General features: G+C 36.6%; 1 protein-coding gene across 6 annotated transcripts in view; it reads right to left on the bottom strand.

The window, feature by feature from the left end:
- Window positions 1–20,000, bottom strand: part of LOC135218247 (adipokinetic hormone/corazonin-related peptide receptor variant I-like) — a 206,535-nt gene that overhangs the window by 55,523 nt on the left and 131,012 nt on the right. For all 6 annotated transcript variants that reach the window (XM_064254423.1, XM_064254414.1, XM_064254431.1 and 3 more), the window contains exon 2: window positions 17,181–18,312. In XM_064254423.1, the coding sequence (XP_064110493.1) occupies window positions 17,181–17,885 (705 nt within the window). In that variant the 5' untranslated portion in view covers window positions 17,886–18,312. The remainder of the gene's footprint in view (window positions 1–17,180; window positions 18,313–20,000) is intronic.

Here is a 20,000-nt window from a genome sequence, read left to right as displayed (position 1 = left end):
AATGCGCTTCAGAACCTGTCAACACTGCAGAGGCCAATTTCCGTCCTCACGTCTGACTAGGAAAAGTCGTCACATGAGCCGAGGCGGATTTACGACCGGGATTAATTTTGAGTTATCGTGACAATACGGCCTTAACGTTACTCTTTCTCATATTTATTGCATATTTGAATATCGTAGTTCAGCGGCCCGGATCATCTCTTTAGTTCGTAATTATCATCAATCTCATTTTTTCATAGAAAAGTTTTTATGCCAGACTGATGGATTTAATTAATACACACACACACACACACCGTCCAACGGTAAAGCTGACTTTGCTAACATTGCAACATCAAATTTATATTTCCCTAATTAATTTTTTTTCTACTCCAAATACACTAATTGACCAAGCTATCTCAACAGCTTCTACATTCTCCTTCTTTCTCAATTCTTCTTTCATTATCAACATTTCACTTCCATAAAGGAGCGTTAGCTCAACACTTTCCCATATATCCCGTATATCGATGCGTTTTCTGTGTCCATTGTCTTCATTTTATACATAAACATAAATACATACACATACACACACACGCACATATATATGTAATGAAGGCAATGGTTACCACTACATTCTTACTTTAACTGCTGAACTGCAGATGAACAACCTGTGCAGAAAACTTCCACAGCGTCTGAATGTAGCTTCAATAATAATAATAATAATAAAATTATTGCAGTGGGCCAAACCAGTATGGAGGATGCCAAACAAAAACACAAAAATGGTAACCTCTTCCAAAACTAGAATCAGATTACTGTGAAAACCCCCTGTCCGCCATTAGTTTCCGCTGTTGCAGCGAGGAGTGATTATCGGTGGATCGTATAAAAAAGTGAATAAAAAAATAAAAACCAAAACTTAAATAAAAACCAAAACTCAAGTTGCCCCAACCATTAAAAATCGATCATCCGGAGGATCCGTTTCGCTTCGGTCGGGTGTAATCCCTCCAGATAATTCGCCGATAGCACAAAATCACGCAATGCATCTCCGGGGAGAGAGAGAGAGAGAGAGAGAGAGAGAGAGAGAGAGAGAGAGAGAGAGAGAGAGAAGAGAGAGAGAGAGAGAGAGAGAGATGATTGGAAACAATTGACAGGAGAGAAAGAGATGATTGGAATCAATTGACAGGAAAGAGAGAGAAAGAGATGATTGGAATCAATTGACAGGAGAGAGAGAGAGAGAGAGAGAGAGAGAGAGAGAGAGAGAGAGAGAGAGAGAGAGAGAGAGATGATTGGAATCAATTGACAGGAGAGAAAGAGATGATTGGAATCTATTGACAGGAAAGAAGAGAGAGAGAGAGATGATTGGAATCAATTGACAGGAGAGAAAGAGATGATTGGAATCAATTGACAGGAGAGAAGAGAGAGAGAGAGAGAGAGAGAGAGAGAGAGAGAGATTATTAGAATCAATTGACAGGAAAGAGAGAGAGAGAGAGAGAGAGAGAGAGAGAGAGAGATGATTGGAATCAATTGACAGGAGAGAAAGAGATGATTGGAGGAGAGAGAGAGACAGAGATGATTGGAATCAATTTACAGGAGAGAGAGAGAGAGAGAGAGAGAGAGAGAGAGAGAGAGAGAGAGAGAGAGAGAAAACGCCTCCGATCGGGACTGATCTAACTCGCACGGAGCACTTTATTTTATGTTTTTTTTTTTTTTTTTTTTTTTTTTTTTTTTAGTTTATCTTTTAATTGTTGCCGGATAACCCTCGTGAATGGTCTGGATGGAGGGGGGATGGAATACAAAACGTTGCATTGTTTGGATGGAGGAGTTTCGGCCAGTTTGATGCATGACGGGAATCAATTACTACGCTAAGGGGCTGGGTCGGGGGGGGGGGGGGGGGGGGGGGGGGGGTAGAGCACGAACGACTCAGAGAGAGAGAGAGAGAGAGAGAGAGAGAGAAGTGAGGAGAATTTAGTACAGGAGATAGAGAGGTTAGGGAAACCAGTTTACGGTTACAAACACGCATATATATATATATATATATATATATATATATATATATATATATATATATATATATATATATATATATGACTGGTAAAAATGTTCTGTAACAACAGAATTCCATCTAATAAAAGGAGCCCATGAAAACACCAAAATATAGAGAGAAAAGTACTATATTTCAGAGACTGCTGTCTCCCTCTTCAGAGTGATATATGGAACTCAGTCTAATCTTCGCCTCCTCACTACGGACCACATATACAGGTCTCTGATTTCATTCTGTTCCGACATTGCTGCCTATAATAGCGTGACTCATTCCAACAGACTTTTACGCAAGTTAAATAACCTAATAGACAATAGCGCATGGAATAATCTTGAGCAACAAGACAGTTTTAAACTTATCTAACACCCCCCTTACTGTAAATCAACATTTAGTTTTAAATTTAGGCTTATCCTTTGCCTTTATGCCAGACCGCAAAAACAACCTAGACTTCATAGTGGCTTTTGATAAATTCATATCTGACAAAAACTACAGCCGAGAAGAGATATGTTTAAAAGGAGTGTTACTAAATGCTTTAACTGACCTACATAAGAAATATCCTGTTCCCCGCAGATTCATGATAGCCATCCACTCGCTAAAAAAGTTAGATGTATAATAAGTAGATCCGACAAAGAAGGGGGGCGGCAAAAAATCGTAATAATGGACAATGACTTCTACCTCCGTAAGACAAAATCAACCAGCGCTCCTTAGGTCGACCACAAACCTTACTTACGAAAACTGACGAAAAATCCCCGGGGTCCAAAACAAAACGTTTCCCAACAGAATTTTTCGGAAAGTAAGACTAATTTGGCCAAGACAAAAAGAGTATTGAACTATTAGAGAAATTTAAAGTAATTAATCCTAAATTACCCTACTTTTATGGCCTTCCCAAAACTCACAAAGACAATCTTCCATTCAGACCCATCGTTTCATGTGCCGGAGCTTTCAATTACAAAATTTCTAAATGGTTAGCTGGCCTCCTTTTCCCCTTTTTTAGGCACTTTTTCTCCCAGTCATTTATTAAACATTCGGAAGATTTTGTCACAAATTCAGAGAAGCATATACCACTTCACAACATAAAACTTTTCAGCCTTGACGTAGACTCCCTATTCACAAAGTACCAGTACAGGACGTTCTTCAGTTTTTAAGGGAAAAATTATCCCCCTTTCAGATCATTTCCCATTGGCGCTTGACAAAATAATAAAGTTAGTTGAATTATGTGCATCTAATAACGTATTTTCATTCGGGGAGTCATTCTACAAGCAATTCGGGTGTAGTATGGGTAGTCCTTTAAGTCCTGTTTTAGCCAATCTGTACATGGAATACTTTGAAACTACAGTTATAAATGCAATAAAACCCAAAAACATGCTGTGGATGAGATATGTGGATGATATCCTAACATTTTGGGATAATAGGTGGGGCAATTTTAATGAATTCCTCTCAAAATCAAACGCATTAGTGCCCAGCATCAAATTTAAAGTTGAATGGGAAACAGACAACAAAATTCCTTTTCTTGATGTTTTAATAATCAGAGACACGACAGAATACAAATTTACCATATACAGAAAACCAACGTTCTCACTTTCATACATTCACTACTTTAGCTATCACGACATAACTATCAAGATAGGTGTAGCTAGCAACCTGTTCTTAAGAGCCTTACGAATTTGTTCCCCAGAATTCCTGAAAAAGAATTTGAACTAATTCGCAAGCAAACTTTCATCTTTAAAGTATCCTGACCATGTAACTGAGAAAGCAATTCACAAAGCAAACGTAATTTTCTACCGACCCCCTATAGACAAGACCAAGATTACACCCAACAATAAATAAAAATTCTCCACCTGGACACAACATTAGAGAGTAACCCACACCCTCGGAAAATCTAACCCTTTTGCATTTACTTACCCAAATACTTTAGCCAAATCCCTGATTAACGTCCAACAAAAGACATCTCCCAAGGACACTGGGGTTTACGAAATCCCATGCCAGGACTGTGACCAATCTTATATCGGATTTACAGGTAAATCACTTCCCCAGAGATTAATACAAAACAAACGGTCAGTTTAGGTATGGACAACAGAACTCGGCTATTTTCTCAACCATATAAATTGAAACATAACCATAGAATAAACTGGAATTTGTCACGTGTAATTTATAGCAGCAACTGCCGGTACAAGAGTGAAATGATGGAATCGGCCTTAATAAAAGAGAGGCAGGTAATGAACATCTCAAAAGGAGCATGGATTTCAGATACGATCGACAAGGTTTTTCATTCAACCAACACTTAAGAAGATTAAAGGAAGATTATCAGCGGGGGTGACCTAAATTGGCTTGCCTGTGGATGGACCTCTTGGTATAAATACCACCTTTTCTGTAAACTTTTTCTCATTCATCTACCTGAAGATAGGGAGACAGTTAGTCCTCTGAAATATAGTACGTTTTCTCCTATGTTTTGGTGTTTTTTGGGTCCCCTTATTTTATTTTGGTGTTTTTATGGGTATACCCCTTATTTTATATATATATTATATATATATATATTATTAATATAATAATAGTATATATATATAAATTATAAAATATATATATTTACATATATAATATATATATATAATATTATATTATATTATATAATATTATAATATATAATATATTATACATATATAATATATATATTAAAATATAAAAATAATTTACATAAATATCAATATATTATTTATATATATTATATATATATATATATAATTATATATATATTTTTTTTTCTTTTCTTTTGCATTGAGCGTGCATCCTATATGAGCCCCGCTCTCAAAATAACGACGTGCATCTATCTTGGTGGGAATGGTTTGTTTTCTCTCTCTCTCTCCTCTCTCTCTCTCTCTCTCTCTCTCTCCTCGGCCCGAGGGGATAATGCATTTCTGAAGAATGTGAAAGGATGCGAGAGAGAGAGAGAGAGAGAGAGAGAGAGAGAGAGAGAGACTTCTCATTTGCATCAGAAATAAATGTGGAGATATGGATGTTATGTCTTCTCTTACTTTCATCCATTTTGACTTTTTGACTCTGTCTTCCCTTGTCTACTCATTTCCTTTTTCTGCTTTATTTATTGTTATGTTAGTGGATTCTCATCGACCCTTTATAAAGAACTGTTTTTTTATTTATCCTTTTCGCAAAAAACGAAGAACGATAAGCAATATGGATCTTTTTCGAATGAAAATTTTTTCTGCATTATTTTCACTTTATTCGCTGATATTCTCTCTCTCTCTCTCTCTCGTACAAAGTTACAAAATGACGCGCGAAACGACACCTGATAGTCCAGGCCTGCTCAATTCCATAAAAAGGAATATCTATTGCAAAAGCAATGACGTGATCCTCAGTTTAAAGTTGGGACTTCTTATGGCAGAGGACGCTCGTGATGCGCCACCTCTTTCAGCTTCCTAAATTCTAGTCTTGTAATGCGTATAAACTGATCTTAACTCCAGTTCCGCTATTGTCATGACGTCCCCAGTGTATTTTCAATAACCAAAGTGGCGTCTCAACTTCTCGATTTCTCCACATTACTAAGCCTCGATCCGATTCAAGTGAGAAAAGAGGATATTCCGATGGCCGGCCCGGGATGCGGGGTATCAGAACGAGGTAATGATAATTACCTGGGGAGATAAAGGGGGCATTTCTCAATATAATCGTTGAATTTTTCTATTAAATAATTTGCAGCGAGCAGCTCCTGAAGAAGAGAGTAGTGGGTGGAGGAATGTCAGCTCTGATGTTCCTCTAGGTAGTGTTTTGGGTCCATAATAGTATTAAGATAGGCAGTTATTCTAAAGTCTTGCCAATTACTTTCAAAGTCTTACTTCTTAGAGTCTTGTCGGTTCCTCCTTTCCGAGTCTTTCCAGTAGCTTCTAAGAGTTTTGCCCATTATTTCCAAGTCTTACCAGCTCCTTCCTAGTCTTTCCAGTTGCTTCCAAGAGTTTTACCAGTTATTTCCAAGAGTTTTGCCAGTTCCTTCCAAGAGTCTTTCCAGTTACTTTCGAGAGTCTTGCCAGTTCCTGCCAAAAGTCTTCCCAGTTACTTTCAAGAGTCTTGCCAATTCCTTCCAAATGTCTTTCCAGTTATTTTCAATAGTTTCGCCAGTTACTTCCATGAGTCCTTCCAGTTACATTCAATAGTTTTTCCAGTTCCTTCCAAGAGTCTTTCCAGTTACTTTCAATAGTTTCGCCAGTTCCTGCCAAAAGTCTTTCCAGTTACATTTCAGTTTTGACAGTTACTTCCTGCCTCTCCTTGAGTGAGGTTTCAAGACCAGTTCTTTGTTAGTTTGCTTACTGTTCTGACAAAGTCAAGTAATATATAGTTACACCGTCCAAACTTCAGATGTTTAAACGGGCACACATGTATTTTATTTAACTGAATAAGTTAACATGCATTGAATTTCGTGGTTATAATTACATTGTCTTGCTTTTTTCTTACTGGGAACCATTGAACTTCTGGTATTTTGCTTTTTCAATCTCGGGTTGCAGCTAGGCTAATGATAATAATGTCAACTTTCCACTATCATAATTTTTTTTCGCAAATTGACAGCATTGACAACCTTAAAGAATTTTGCTAAATATATATCGGTTTAATTTTTTCCATGAGAGAGAGAGAGAGAGAGAGAGAGAGAGAGAGAGAGAGAGAGAGAGAGAGAGAGACTCTGCATGAATGATAGTGTCTGCATGTAAAAAAAAAAAAAACACCACCGATTAGATTAAGGCCAGAGGAAGTTACAAAATGAGTTTTTATAGTCAGATTTTGAGATAAGATCCCTCCTTGCAGGAGAGGAAATTCGTTAATCAAAATAATAAGATAAAGGCCTCATCAAACCTTTCTTTAAAATACGTAACTTCCGCAACCTTTTCCCCAGAAATGAAAATAACTGGGAAGTGGAAAAAGTGAATGTCACATACGAGACTGGAATACTAAGCTTAAAAACTATGCTCTCTCTCTCTCTCTCTCTCTCTCTCTCTCTCTCTCTCTCTCTCTCTCTCTCTTTGAGATTTTCCCAAACGTTTCTAAACCTCAGAAATGTTAACTGGAACATTGGCTCTAACTGTATATAAACCACTATGATAATGTTCTCTATTAGGCGGTGAATTCAATAATACTCTGTTTTTTTCCATCTGTCCACCGGCCTGTGGTGTTTGCTTATGGTAACACTGCATCCCGGGCTTTAGATGGTTATGTTTTGTGTAAATTTTAGGTAAATACAAAGACATCTGGGTGTACATATGCAACTGAAAAGTGTTTTAATAATTTACTGTATGCGAATTACACCGTTAATAATCGAAATAGGATATTATTATTATTGTTGAATGTAAGCTGAATGTAACTATCTAAAGCCCGGGACGCAGTTTTACCATACGCAAACACCATAGCCGGATGGACATATGGAAAAAAACAGAGTATAGTTGGTAGTAATAGTGTCGTAAACATTTAAGACTTAATTTAATACTTAATATTTAATAGTGCAGTAAGTATTTAATATTAAGTAATTAAATATAATATTAAATTTTTAAAATTTAACATCTAATTAAATATAATAGTAAAATTGTAATATTTAATATCTAATTAAATATAATAGTTAAATCTTAATATCTAATTCAATAAAATAGTAAAAGTTTAATACTTAATGTAATATAATAGTAAATATATAATATTTAATTTTATATAATAGTAAATATCTAATACTTAATCTAATATAATAGTAAAGATTTACCATTTAATATCTATACAAATATTCAATGCAAGTTGCAACGAGCTAGATATCAACAGAATAAAAGGGATCTGCAATTTATATTATACTTTGCTCGACAGACGAACCAAATGTGGAACTTCTGGTGCAAAAAAACAATGAAAGAAATGAAAATAAAACCGGAAAAGTTTTGAGTGCACATTCTATTAAAAGAATTTATTTATCATATTTCCAAACTAATATTATAAAAGCCTCCCAACTCCGCGTTTCGCAATATCAAATACCAATTATATTAAAAAGTATATATGCATCATTTAAAGAGATAAGTGCATTGATGTATGAACTGACTATCATACCATTATTTTATTAGTAAATATCAAGAGGAAAGATTAATGGATTCTGATTTGGGGAAAAAAACGTTAACGCAGGAAACAATTAATCACACAGAACTACAGCCCAGTGTGATCTAATGAAACTTTTTTTTTATTATTATAGCTTTTGTACCAACAAAGTCCGTTTCGGTCATCGCTCTTTATTTGATTGCAGTCCAGGATGCTTAGTGCAATGTCATTCTAACAAGGTTGGGGGCGGGGGGGGGGAGGGGGGGAGGGGGGGGGGGGTCTAACAAGGTGAGGCGGAGGTTCTACAAGGTTGAAGGGGGAGGGGAGGTCTAACAAATTGGGAGTTCTAGCCAGTAGGGAGTGGTTCTCACAAGGAGGAGTGGAGTCCTAACAGGGTTGGAGAGGTTCTGACAAGGTGGGGATTCTAACGAGGCGAGTCTCTAATAAGGTGGGGAGGGGGTTCTAACAAGGTTGGAAGGGGGGTGGAGGGGTTCTAATATGTTGCGGGTTCTAACAAGAAAGAGGGTGGTTCTCACAAGGTGGGGTTCTAATAAGGTGGGGGGGGGGGGTGTTCATAAGGTGGAGTGGGGTTCTAACGAGGTGGAATTCTAACAAGGTATGGTAAAGGGGGGGGGTGTTCTAACAAGGTGAGTGTTTCTAAAAAGGTAGGGGTTCTAACAAGGCAGGAAGGGGGTTCTAATATGATGGGGGTTCTTTTAAGGGGGTTCTAACAAGGTGGAGGTTGTAACATGGTATGGGAGTTTTCTAAACAATGGCGAGGGTGACGGGGGTCCCTATAAGGTGGGGTTTTTTAAAAATGCTAATAAGATGGGGGTTCCTAACATGGTGGGGGGTTCGGGTTAGCAAAGTGGGGAAGAGGGCTCTAACAAGAGGGGGGGGGAGGGGTTCTGACATCCTCAGAGTGAGTTACATTTGACACAAACTTGATCCTACCTAATATATACAACTGAACTGTTCCTGTAGGGTGTTCTGCCTATACTCTGTTTTTTTCCATCTGTCCATCCGCCTGCGGTGTTTTCGTATGGTAACACTGCGTCCCGGGCTTTAGATAGTTACATTCAGCTTACATTCAGCAATAATAATAATATCCTATTTCGAATATTAACGGTGTATTTCGCATACAGTAAATTATTAAAACACTTTTTAGTTGCAAATGTACACCCAGATATCATTTTATTTACCTAAAACTTACACATATATACAGTCACTATTTAAAGCCCGGAACGCAGTGTTACCATACAAAAACACCACAGGCGGATGGACAGATGAAAAAAAAAAAACAGAGTATAGTTATCAGGTGAATCTACAAAAACTTCTGCGTTAACGGGGTGTTTCTTTTATATGGAACTTGAACCTGGCCACGTATACAAGAATTCTCTCCTTGTAAGGATGATTTCATTTTTTTTAAAAGTACTTGAACGTAGTCAGGGGTTTACTAAGAGCTAGCTTAATTCTACAATCATTCTCTCACCGTAAAGGTTACCTAAAAATAAATTTATTCCACAACCTACTTTTCTATGTGTGTTGTACCTAAAAGTAAATTGATTCTTCAATCAACCTTTCCATGTATGTTTTCCTAAAAATTTCTTGCTCCTGCAATCAACCTTTTCACTTATGATTTACTTAAAATTAACTTGATTCTGAAATCAACCTTTCCTTGTAAGTTTTACCTAAAAGTAGCTTGATTCTGCATTCAACCCTTCTATGAATGTTTGACCTAAAAACAATTGGATTTTACAATGAATCTTTCAAAAAAAAAAAAAAAAAAAAAAAAAAATTGAAAACCAACTCTCCTTGCATGCTTTATCCGAAAACAACTTCATACTAAAATCCTTTCCTTGCATGCTAAATTTATCCGAAAACAACTTGATTCTGAAACCAAAATCTCGATGTTATTTTTAATCACTCTCTCCGTGTAAGGAGGAAAGTTTTCTTAAAAACATGTTACTGAAAAGCGCTTTACATTCAGTTTACATTTCCAGATTTACATATATTACCGATGTATTTTTAACAGTTTGTAATACCTTTCCAACTTGCATCAGGAGCTCCTAAATCACCAGCATGTTTTTTCCCATTATTCAAATAACAAAATATGAAAAAAAGATCGACCCATCCACGGATTAATGGCGCATACTGTTTCGCTCCCCGTGATCAAAACGCATTCACCTTAAAATCACTCTCGTAGCCGGGTTTTATCGCCATAAGGGCCAGTACCCCGTGTTTTATGCTTCATAACCCAATCAAATTCGGGCTTTATAACCCTTTTGTTGCTCAATTTGACCCGCCATCGCGTCCAGGATACTGAGCAGGCCTCTATTAGGACCCATGAATTTAGGAAGATTCAATCAAGGGGTTAGCAAACTCGAGCGGTGCCTCACTCCTCTATAATATCACCACAATATTTAGTCTGTATTTCCCTTTCTTTATCGGAACTGGAATTGTTATATAAATATAAATATAAAAGTTAACCAAAGGTCAAGTTCTGGGACGTCTAGCACTGGAATATAAAATTTAGGCCATGCGCTGGGACCTATGGAACTGGAATATAAGATCTAAGACAAAAGGCCAAGCGCTGGAACCTATGATCAGGTCAGTCAGAGCTGAAAATAATGTTGGCATAATTGCTAAGAGAGGGAAGAAAGTAAGATGAAAAAAAAGAAAACACGAAGGGAGGTACAGTAAAAGGAATGAAAGGGGTTGCAGCTAGGGGCCGAAGGGACGCTACAAGGAATCTAAAGTAATGCACTGATTGCACTTCCCCCTACGGGAATCCCTCCCTTTATCCTTCTACTATAAATCAAATATTTAAAAACTCGCATCTCTTAATGTGTTTATGACATCCAAAGAGAGCTTTACCTGAACTAACTTAAATAATAAAGATTTATTTCTTACAAAAGCTTTGAAAAACTATCAATTTGAATGCGTCTACGAATATAAGGAATATAAGACTTAAGCCCATAGCCAAGAGATGGGGCCTATGAGGTCATTCAGCGCTGAAAGGAAAATTGAGAATAAAGGAGGTTTGAAAGGTGTACCAGGAGCAAAACCTCAAAGCAGTTGCACTACGAAAACATTGTTAGGAGAAGATAGAAAGTAAGATGGATGAAAGAGAACATGAACGCAAATACAGCAAAAAGAATGAAAGACGTTGCAGCTTGGGGCCGAAGGGACGTTGCAGAGAACCTTAAGTAATGCCTACAATTAACAACGTAAGGTGCACTGATGACGCTAACCCCCTACGCTGGAATTCGTCTACGTATCAGAAAACTAGGAAGTAATTAGAAAGCATTCCTTGCACCGTGTTGACGCTGCCATTGCAATTCTATTAGGAACAGGATGTGGGAGCAATGACTCGTTAACACTACAATACGTTCTACTTTGAAGGAAGTAATACACCTGTCCAGGGTTTCCAACTCCGCGAAACTGTGGCACAAATTATTCAAATATTTCAATAATGGACGGTATACGTCAAAACGACAGTAGAATACAACAATGGATGTCAAAAGAGAGAATATTTACACTTGGTTGAGTTACTTGCAGAGATAATTACAGAGCTGGAATGGGATACTATTTTGAGAGTTACAAATGAAAAACAATTAGACTACCAAGGAGCGAAAATAATGACGCATACCCCATCAGTCTGATGGTAAGGGATATTAGCTAAAAACGGACACATGGCATTTCATTGTTGAATAACTTTTATACAGCAAAGATATTCCAAGAAATTAACTACGTCCTATACTGGTACCCGTTGACTCGAATCCTGTTTCAACAGAGCTTAGGAACTGAAGAGAATGGAACTCACATCTCGACTAAGCAGGAGTTTCAAAATATTAAGTCAATATGGCTCATAATACAAACGCAATGCACGAGTGAATGAAAGTGACATGTATGCTTCATCAAGCATATGTATATGTGTTCATACATACATACATACATACATACATTACATATATATATATATATATATATATATATATAATATATATATATACATATGTGTATGATTGTATGTATGACAGAGAGAAAGAGAGAGAGATATACGGATGAATAAACTGGAAGCAGAACTGCAACATGAGAGAGACGGCTCGTCACTGAGAGAGAGAGAGAGAGAGAGAGAGTCAGTCTACACCGGATCGCTGGCTGGCTCGCTGACTGAATGAATAACGACGCCCCATTGTCATAACTCGACGTTAATTGGGTGGAGCGGGGGCCATATTCGCCCTCGAGGAGGTCTTACTGGTAACCTCGAGTGGCACTCGGCAGGTTTTAACGTGGTAATCAGCCGAGGGCGCCATTTCTATAAAGTATTTCTATTCCCGCATCCGGGACGCTTGGCGCTTTTCCCCTGACTTTCGGAAAGTCAATACGCGTAGGAAATAGGTGTAATGAGAGGTGAGAGGGAGGGAGGGAGGGAGGAGGGAGGGAGGGAGATGGAGAGGGAGGGAGGGGGAAATGGCGCGTAATGAGGTGATGGAACATGAGGCTCTCCTGAGCTGACGGTTTTTGGTATTGAGCAAGAACTGCTGATCATGAGGCGTAATGAACCCAGTCAGGTCGAGGAATGGTATTACGTCTCTCTCTCTCTCTCTCTCTCTCTCTCTCCTCTCTCTCTCTCTTATTATATATATACATATATATAATATATGTGTGCGTAATTGTCAAAATGTTAACTACACGTTTAATTTCCACTGCACCAAGCCCTGGGAATAACTCACATCCAAGAGGAATCATAATTGGACAGTGCTTCGTCCCTGGGAGGATTCGAACCGTTGCCGGGTTTACCTACACATACACAAACACACACATACACACGCACACACACATGTATATATATATATATATATATATATATATATATATATATTTACTGAAAGTATAATGCTCCGTGGAATCATTCAAAAATCAGATGAACAAAGGTTAAATGGTAAAATTTGTAAGACATTAGAAAACGAAAATAAAAATCCTGAAAAAAAAGAAGAGCCGTGCCTCACACTGCATTAGCTAAAACTGAGTGACATGTCTATTTTTGGGAGTGAGGACGTCGACTCAGGGTATACATACTCTACTACAAAGCCGTGGAAGATGCCCGGGTTCGTAGCGAAGGGACATGGTGCTTAGTAATGAAGGAGTCCAGGATATTATATAATATTAATATATATATATATATATATTAATTATATATATTATTATATATATATATATATATAAAAAGAGAGAGAGATCTGAAACAGACTGTTGAAGTCTATGACATTTATCATATCCTCATATCAATGTCAAGAAAAGTATTAAACTTTTCACAGAGAGAGAGAGAGAGAGAGAGAGAGAGAGAGAGAGAGAGAGAGCTGGTTCACATCTATTCGAGAGCTGGATTTCAACTCCTCATTTCTCTCCCGGATCTTATCATGTTGATCTCATTACCCACAAAATGAAAACATTTCTTTAATTCCCAACTCGTAACGAGAGATTTTAATCCGCTAAAACTCTTCCATTTTGTGGTGGGGAGAAAAAGCTGGGAACATGAGTTCCGAAAGGACTCTTATTATCATTATATATTATAAACATACTTATACTACCTCGAATTACATATTATTTATAAATAATATAATACTATATACTACTACCTCGAATTCAGAGGCTTAGTGGATTAAATCTACGGAAATCCCATTACAGTTTTCACATCGAGTTAAAAAACTACGTTCTGGAAATTATCGTATTTTAATTTATGATTTTTAGGGAAAGATTGAACGAACTAGGTGATACGTATGCAACTTTTCACGGACGAGATGATGGATTATGAATGTTACGCCTCCAACTTTCTTTACTTATCTCCTAACTTTAACAGCTTGACCAAGATAACACTTAGAAACTGACTACGAAATCGTACCATGATACACGAATGAAAGTTTCCAAGTGCCACTTGTGTTACTGCAATAATCCACCGCCAACTTCTTGTCTCACCACAAAAGAATGAGGAGGTTGGAAAAGGAATTACGGTTCATAAAAAATATAGAATAATTGCATGACAGTCAATGAATGATATAAAAAATCAATTAACAAGTTTTATTTAAACTGGTTCGATATTCAGAGACTTCCATGAGCCATTTGTGTGATTATAAAGGGAACTTTATGTGTAAAGTTAAAGACTGAGGATTATTATCCAAGTTCTTACTAGAATAAGTAAATAGATGCGAAGGGACAAAGTTCACTGGAGATGGCCACTTCAAGTTATAAACACAAGAGCTCTTTTGACACTTATTATTATCATCAATATTATTATTATTATTATTGTTAAAAAATCCACAAAAAATATCAAAATATATATTTATGTAAAAAACAAAGACCGTTCCTCATCAGTGTAGACGTTAAAATTGTGGATTTTTTAACAGTTTGTTTTCACGAAACTGAATTTCTTCTTCTTCTTCTTCTTCTTCTTCTTCTTCTTCTTCTTATTATTATTATTATTATTATTATTATTATTATTATTATTATTATTATTATTATTATTGATTGCAGGTCCACAATAATATCGCATGTGAAGTATATAAAGTGTTTAATGATAAGAGCTTTCGAACCCTGCACCAGGTTCATCCTCTGCAAAGTGACTTTGCTGAGGATGAACCTGGTGCAGGGTTCGAAAGCTCTTATCATTAAACACTTTATATACTTCACATGCGATATTTATTGTGGACCTGCAATCATTGTTATTATTTTCGACACTGAAAATTGTGCCCATTATTATTATTATTATTATTATTCATACGATGAACATTATTCATATGGCACAAGAGAACCCCATGACTTGAAATTCAAGCTTTCAAAGAATATGAAGACGAAGTAACAGAAGGTAATGGGAAATAGGGAAAAAAGTATTCATTTATTACAACAGCAAAAATAAATATACATAATAATAAATAAGTAGAAATATATATATATATATATATATATATATATATATATATCTATATATAATATATATATAATATAAACATGAACTAGAGGTTGGGGTGGGGTTGAATGCAAGGATACCACGTTGGGATATAGAGGATACAATTGTTGTCATAAAAAAAAAAGTTAGATGTAACAGTGCACTGCTATTGCAAGTTGGCACCACTTAGCTGGAGCAAGTTCGGCAAAGCTCGAGGCCCACCTGAAATTGGATAACAGTCATTTTCCCCAAGCAATTTCGACAAGGAACAGAGAAATTTGAGACTGGCTTAAGGAATTACTATACACACATACACACATATATATAAATATATATGTATATATAAAAATATCACACACATGTACATATATATAAAAATATATATATATATATATATATATATATATATATACACACACACACACGCACATACATATATATATGTGTGTGTATATGTATATATATGAATTTTTTTGTATCACTTTACCGTGATTCATACCCCCCCCCCATGCATTAAGCTATAAATGTCCTTCAATTTCGCTCTACCTCGGAATTAATATATTTTCATATATGTTAGCCGAAGGGGGAATTTTTTACTTGATAATAATTTCTTCATCTCGTGGATTCGAACGAGCGCCCAGAGGAGATATTGTAATCTACGGGTCACTTCTTATCTTGCAATTGGATCTAAGGCTTTGTAATGACAAGCGTATCCAAAAAGTGTAGTTATTACAAACACACACCATACATGTGTATGTATATATATATATATATATAATATATATATACACACACATATATATATATATAATATATATATATATATATATATATATATATATATATATATATGTATTTATATCATTCGAGCTAAAAATGTCCTTTAATATCTAATTCGCTCTACCTCGGAATTGATATATTTTCATATATGTAGCTCGAATGATTTCATATGAATCACGGTGATGTGATAAATTTCATATCATATATAATATTTAATATATTATGATATATATTAATATTATATATTATCTATATATCTGAGTATGTGTGTGTAATAACTACACTTTTTGGATACGCTTGTCATTACAAAGCCTTAGATCCAATTGCAAGATAAGAAGTGACCCGTAGATTACAATATCTCCTCTGTGCGCTGGTTCGAATCCACGAGATGAGGAAATTATCATCAAGTAAAAAATTCCTCCTTCGGCTAACACATATGGAAATATATTAAATTCCGAGGGGTATGAATCCCGGTGATGTGATAAAAATTCAGTATACATATATATGTGTGTGTATATATATATATATATATATATGTGTGTATGTATATATATATATATATAACAAACTGTAATATTGGTCTCATTAATGAGAGGTAATTACTACAATTTGTATATCCTATTTATTAATATCTGCATGGATAATGCAGTAAGAACTGTATTTAGTTACATCCCTACTTGCAGTTGATGGAAGTAAGTTTATATAAAATATTATATATATATATATATATATATATATTATATATATATATATATATATATATATATATATTATATTCACCATGCTTCAGCGCCGTTTCTCTTACGGTGCGTCCACACTTCAGTGAAAAAAAATAAAAAATAAAAATAAAACCGTCACACGTCAGTAACTTCCGCCACAAACATCACAAACAGTTTCAAGAGAAGCTAATGACTGATTGGTAGTTGTAAGCATTGCTCCATACGATTATCTAGTAATGGACAAAATTCGTTGACTTTTTCACAACGTATTCGTGATACGTAGGAGACAAGTTGCAGCCATCACTTCCTTTTAGTTAAAGGTTCCGGCTACTGAAGGTACTTGAGAGCAATTCAGAGTTTACGCATTTTACCCCTGAAGTCTAATTACTTGGAAAAATGGTTAAAGCTGTGCTGACGCTTTTGAAAACTGGCTCGCTCTACAGACGATCAAGGCTCAAAGGGAAGCCTGTCATTAGCTGACCTCCGGGGTGCTCAATAGCGCGGAAAACGACTTCATTTTTATAAGGCCAAGAGGCGAATTAAAACATGATTAATTAGTTTCTCGACGGATAAAAGGCACCGTTCATTCACCAGGTTTTTCTTTCCCTAAGAATCGAGAGGATTGAGGTGAGGGAGGAGTGGGGTGTCTCTCCAGACGAAGGCTTACCTGGGGAAGGGAGATGACGGAGGAGATGGCCCAGGCGAAGAAGAGCATGATTTTGCCACGCCTCTGGGCGTCGTTGACCTTGAGCGGGTGGAGGACGGCGAAGTAGCGGTCCAGGGAGATGCAGACGAGCACCATGGACGACATGTAGAAGCCGAAAGCCGACAGGAACTTGTAGACCTTGCAGCCGACGTTGCCGAAGACCCACTCGATGGTGATGTGCCACGTGATCTCCGTCGGGAGGAAGACGAAGGTGACGATCATGTCGGCCAGGGACAGGTGCATGATCATCATGTTGACCCGAGACTTCCGGTGGCGGTTCCTGAAGAGGGCGACGAACACCACCAGGTTGCCGACGGCGGCGAAGGGGAACAGCAGGGAGTAGGCGATCAGCTGAGTCCTGTTGATGTACTTGAGGCCCTCCGGGATGTAGGAGGTGAAGTTGGTGCCGTTGGTGTCGTTGAGGAGCATGGCGGCGTCGTCCAGGTCCATCGGCTGGTAGTCGCTCAGCAGCTCTTGTTGTTGCTGCTGGTGCTGCTGCTGCGTCTCCGTCGACAGGTATTGAGGAGGGCTCTGGCCGTCGAAATCCGACGACGTGTGGTCTGGCAGGTCCAGCAAGCCCCGCCGGTCGGAGCCGCCCAAGACCGCATCCAGGTACGTGGTGTTGGCGGCTAGAGGGGAGAAGCTCATCATCTGGCCGCTGTACATGGTGCCTTGTGGGCCAAAGGGGGTCACATTGGGTCACGTTAGGATCCTGGTATGGTAACTGTCCCCATCGTCTTGGCGGATACCATGAAAGGGTCCCGGTTTTGGTCTTAGGCCTCGATCAAGTTCAAGCACTGGCGGCGTCTACCCCACTGCACCAGCGAGAGTGAAGAAGAAGAAGAAGAAGAAGAAGTTCCTCCTTCAGACTCTCCACTTAGGACATATAGCTGCGCACAAACCTCGACTGAAAGAAAGAGGAGGCTGGGGAATCCTTATGTCAGGAGTGCAGGATGGCAGGATAGCAGCTTTATCCTGTTTGTGAAATCCCAGTGACGAGAGTCCTATCAGGCCCGAGAGATACGTCCTTCACTAATCCTTTTCCAATTCATTAACCTCATCTCCTCGTAATGGTGGTGGGGGCGGGATGGACCTGCGAATGAATAATAGGCAGTATTAGTGCGGCTTTCAAAAGCGTTCAAACAAATAATTTGCTTCAGCATTATGCCTAGTCGAAACAAAAGAGACAATAAACAGCTTTGTTTATCCTTTGTCAGTCGGCTGTATGCGCGTGGCATGAGTACGGGAAATAATAATAATAATAATAATAATAATAATAATAATAATAATAATAATAATAATAATAATAATAATAACAATAATAATAATAATAATAACATACCTGTAGCGTGATACTTTTAGACCACAGCAGTACAACAACAAAAATTAGATTAAGTTTATACAATGATCATAATAAAACAATAATGGGCCTTTTCAAAAACAATCATATTTTCCACTGAGGTACGCCCATGTCGTGAATGATATATATATATATATATATATATATATATATATATATATATATATATTATATATATATATATATATATATATATATATATATATGCAGATATAAACACATGCACATCATATATATATATACATACATACATATATATATATATATATATATATATATATATCTATATAAAATCTATATATATATCTATATATATATATATCTATATATATATATATAGATATATCTATATATATATATATATATATATATATACTATATATATATAGATATATATATATATAGATATATATATATATATATATATATATATATATATATATATATATATATATATATATATATATATATGCACTCATTCTCAGGCTCAAATTGTACGCTCTATATTCATATTTCATATCAATTAACAAATGATGATAAACACTTTTCAGTTAATACTTTCTGGATGCAAAATACAATTCCTATGAATCTATGACGAGTTTTGCATACCCAGCCGCATTTTTTGTGTGTACCCACACATATAATTTTTGAGTACCCACCAACATATTTTTGTGTACCCACACACATATTATTTTGTGTAACCAACCATATCTTTTATGTGTATCCAACTACATATATTTATTAGCACTCACCCACATATTTTACGTACCCACCCACATATTTTTTGTGTGTACCCACCCACATATTTTAATTACTATTTTTGGATACCAACCCACGCTTGTTTGGGTACCTACCCACATATTTTCACATTTTTAAAAAAATTTTGTAACCCAGATATTTTCCTCTTTTTTCTTTTGCATAACCACCCACAGACTTTTTTTGTACCCACCACAATTTTTTTTATACCCTCCCACATACTTGTTTAAGTACCAACCAACATAGTTTTACTTTTTTACTTTTTCATACCTACCCCAAAAATCGTTTTTGTGTAAACACCTACAGTTTTTTGCGTATCCCCGCCCACCACATTTTTTTTTGGTGAGTATCCACTAATATTTTTTTTCATATTTTCCCACATATTCAAAATGTATCCATCGACATATGTTTTGTTTGTTTGTATCTCCACTAAAATTTTTTTGTATATCCACCCACAATTTTTTCGTGTATCCACCCAGTTTTTTTTGCATATGCACCCACGTATTTTTTGTGTATCCACCCACATTTGCTTTTGCATACCCACCCACATTCTTTTTGCATATGCACCCACATATTTTTTTGCACATCCACCCACATATTTTTTGCATATCCACCCACAAATTTTGGCTTTTTGAGTATCCCCCCCTCATATTTATTTTTGCATA

This window comes from Macrobrachium nipponense, chromosome 19, assembly GCF_015104395.2.
Source record: "Macrobrachium nipponense isolate FS-2020 chromosome 19, ASM1510439v2, whole genome shotgun sequence".
Classification (NCBI taxonomy): domain Eukaryota; kingdom Metazoa; phylum Arthropoda; class Malacostraca; order Decapoda; family Palaemonidae; genus Macrobrachium; species Macrobrachium nipponense.
Note: the sequence above shows the minus strand (reverse complement) of the source record. Positions and strands in the feature narration are given on the sequence as shown.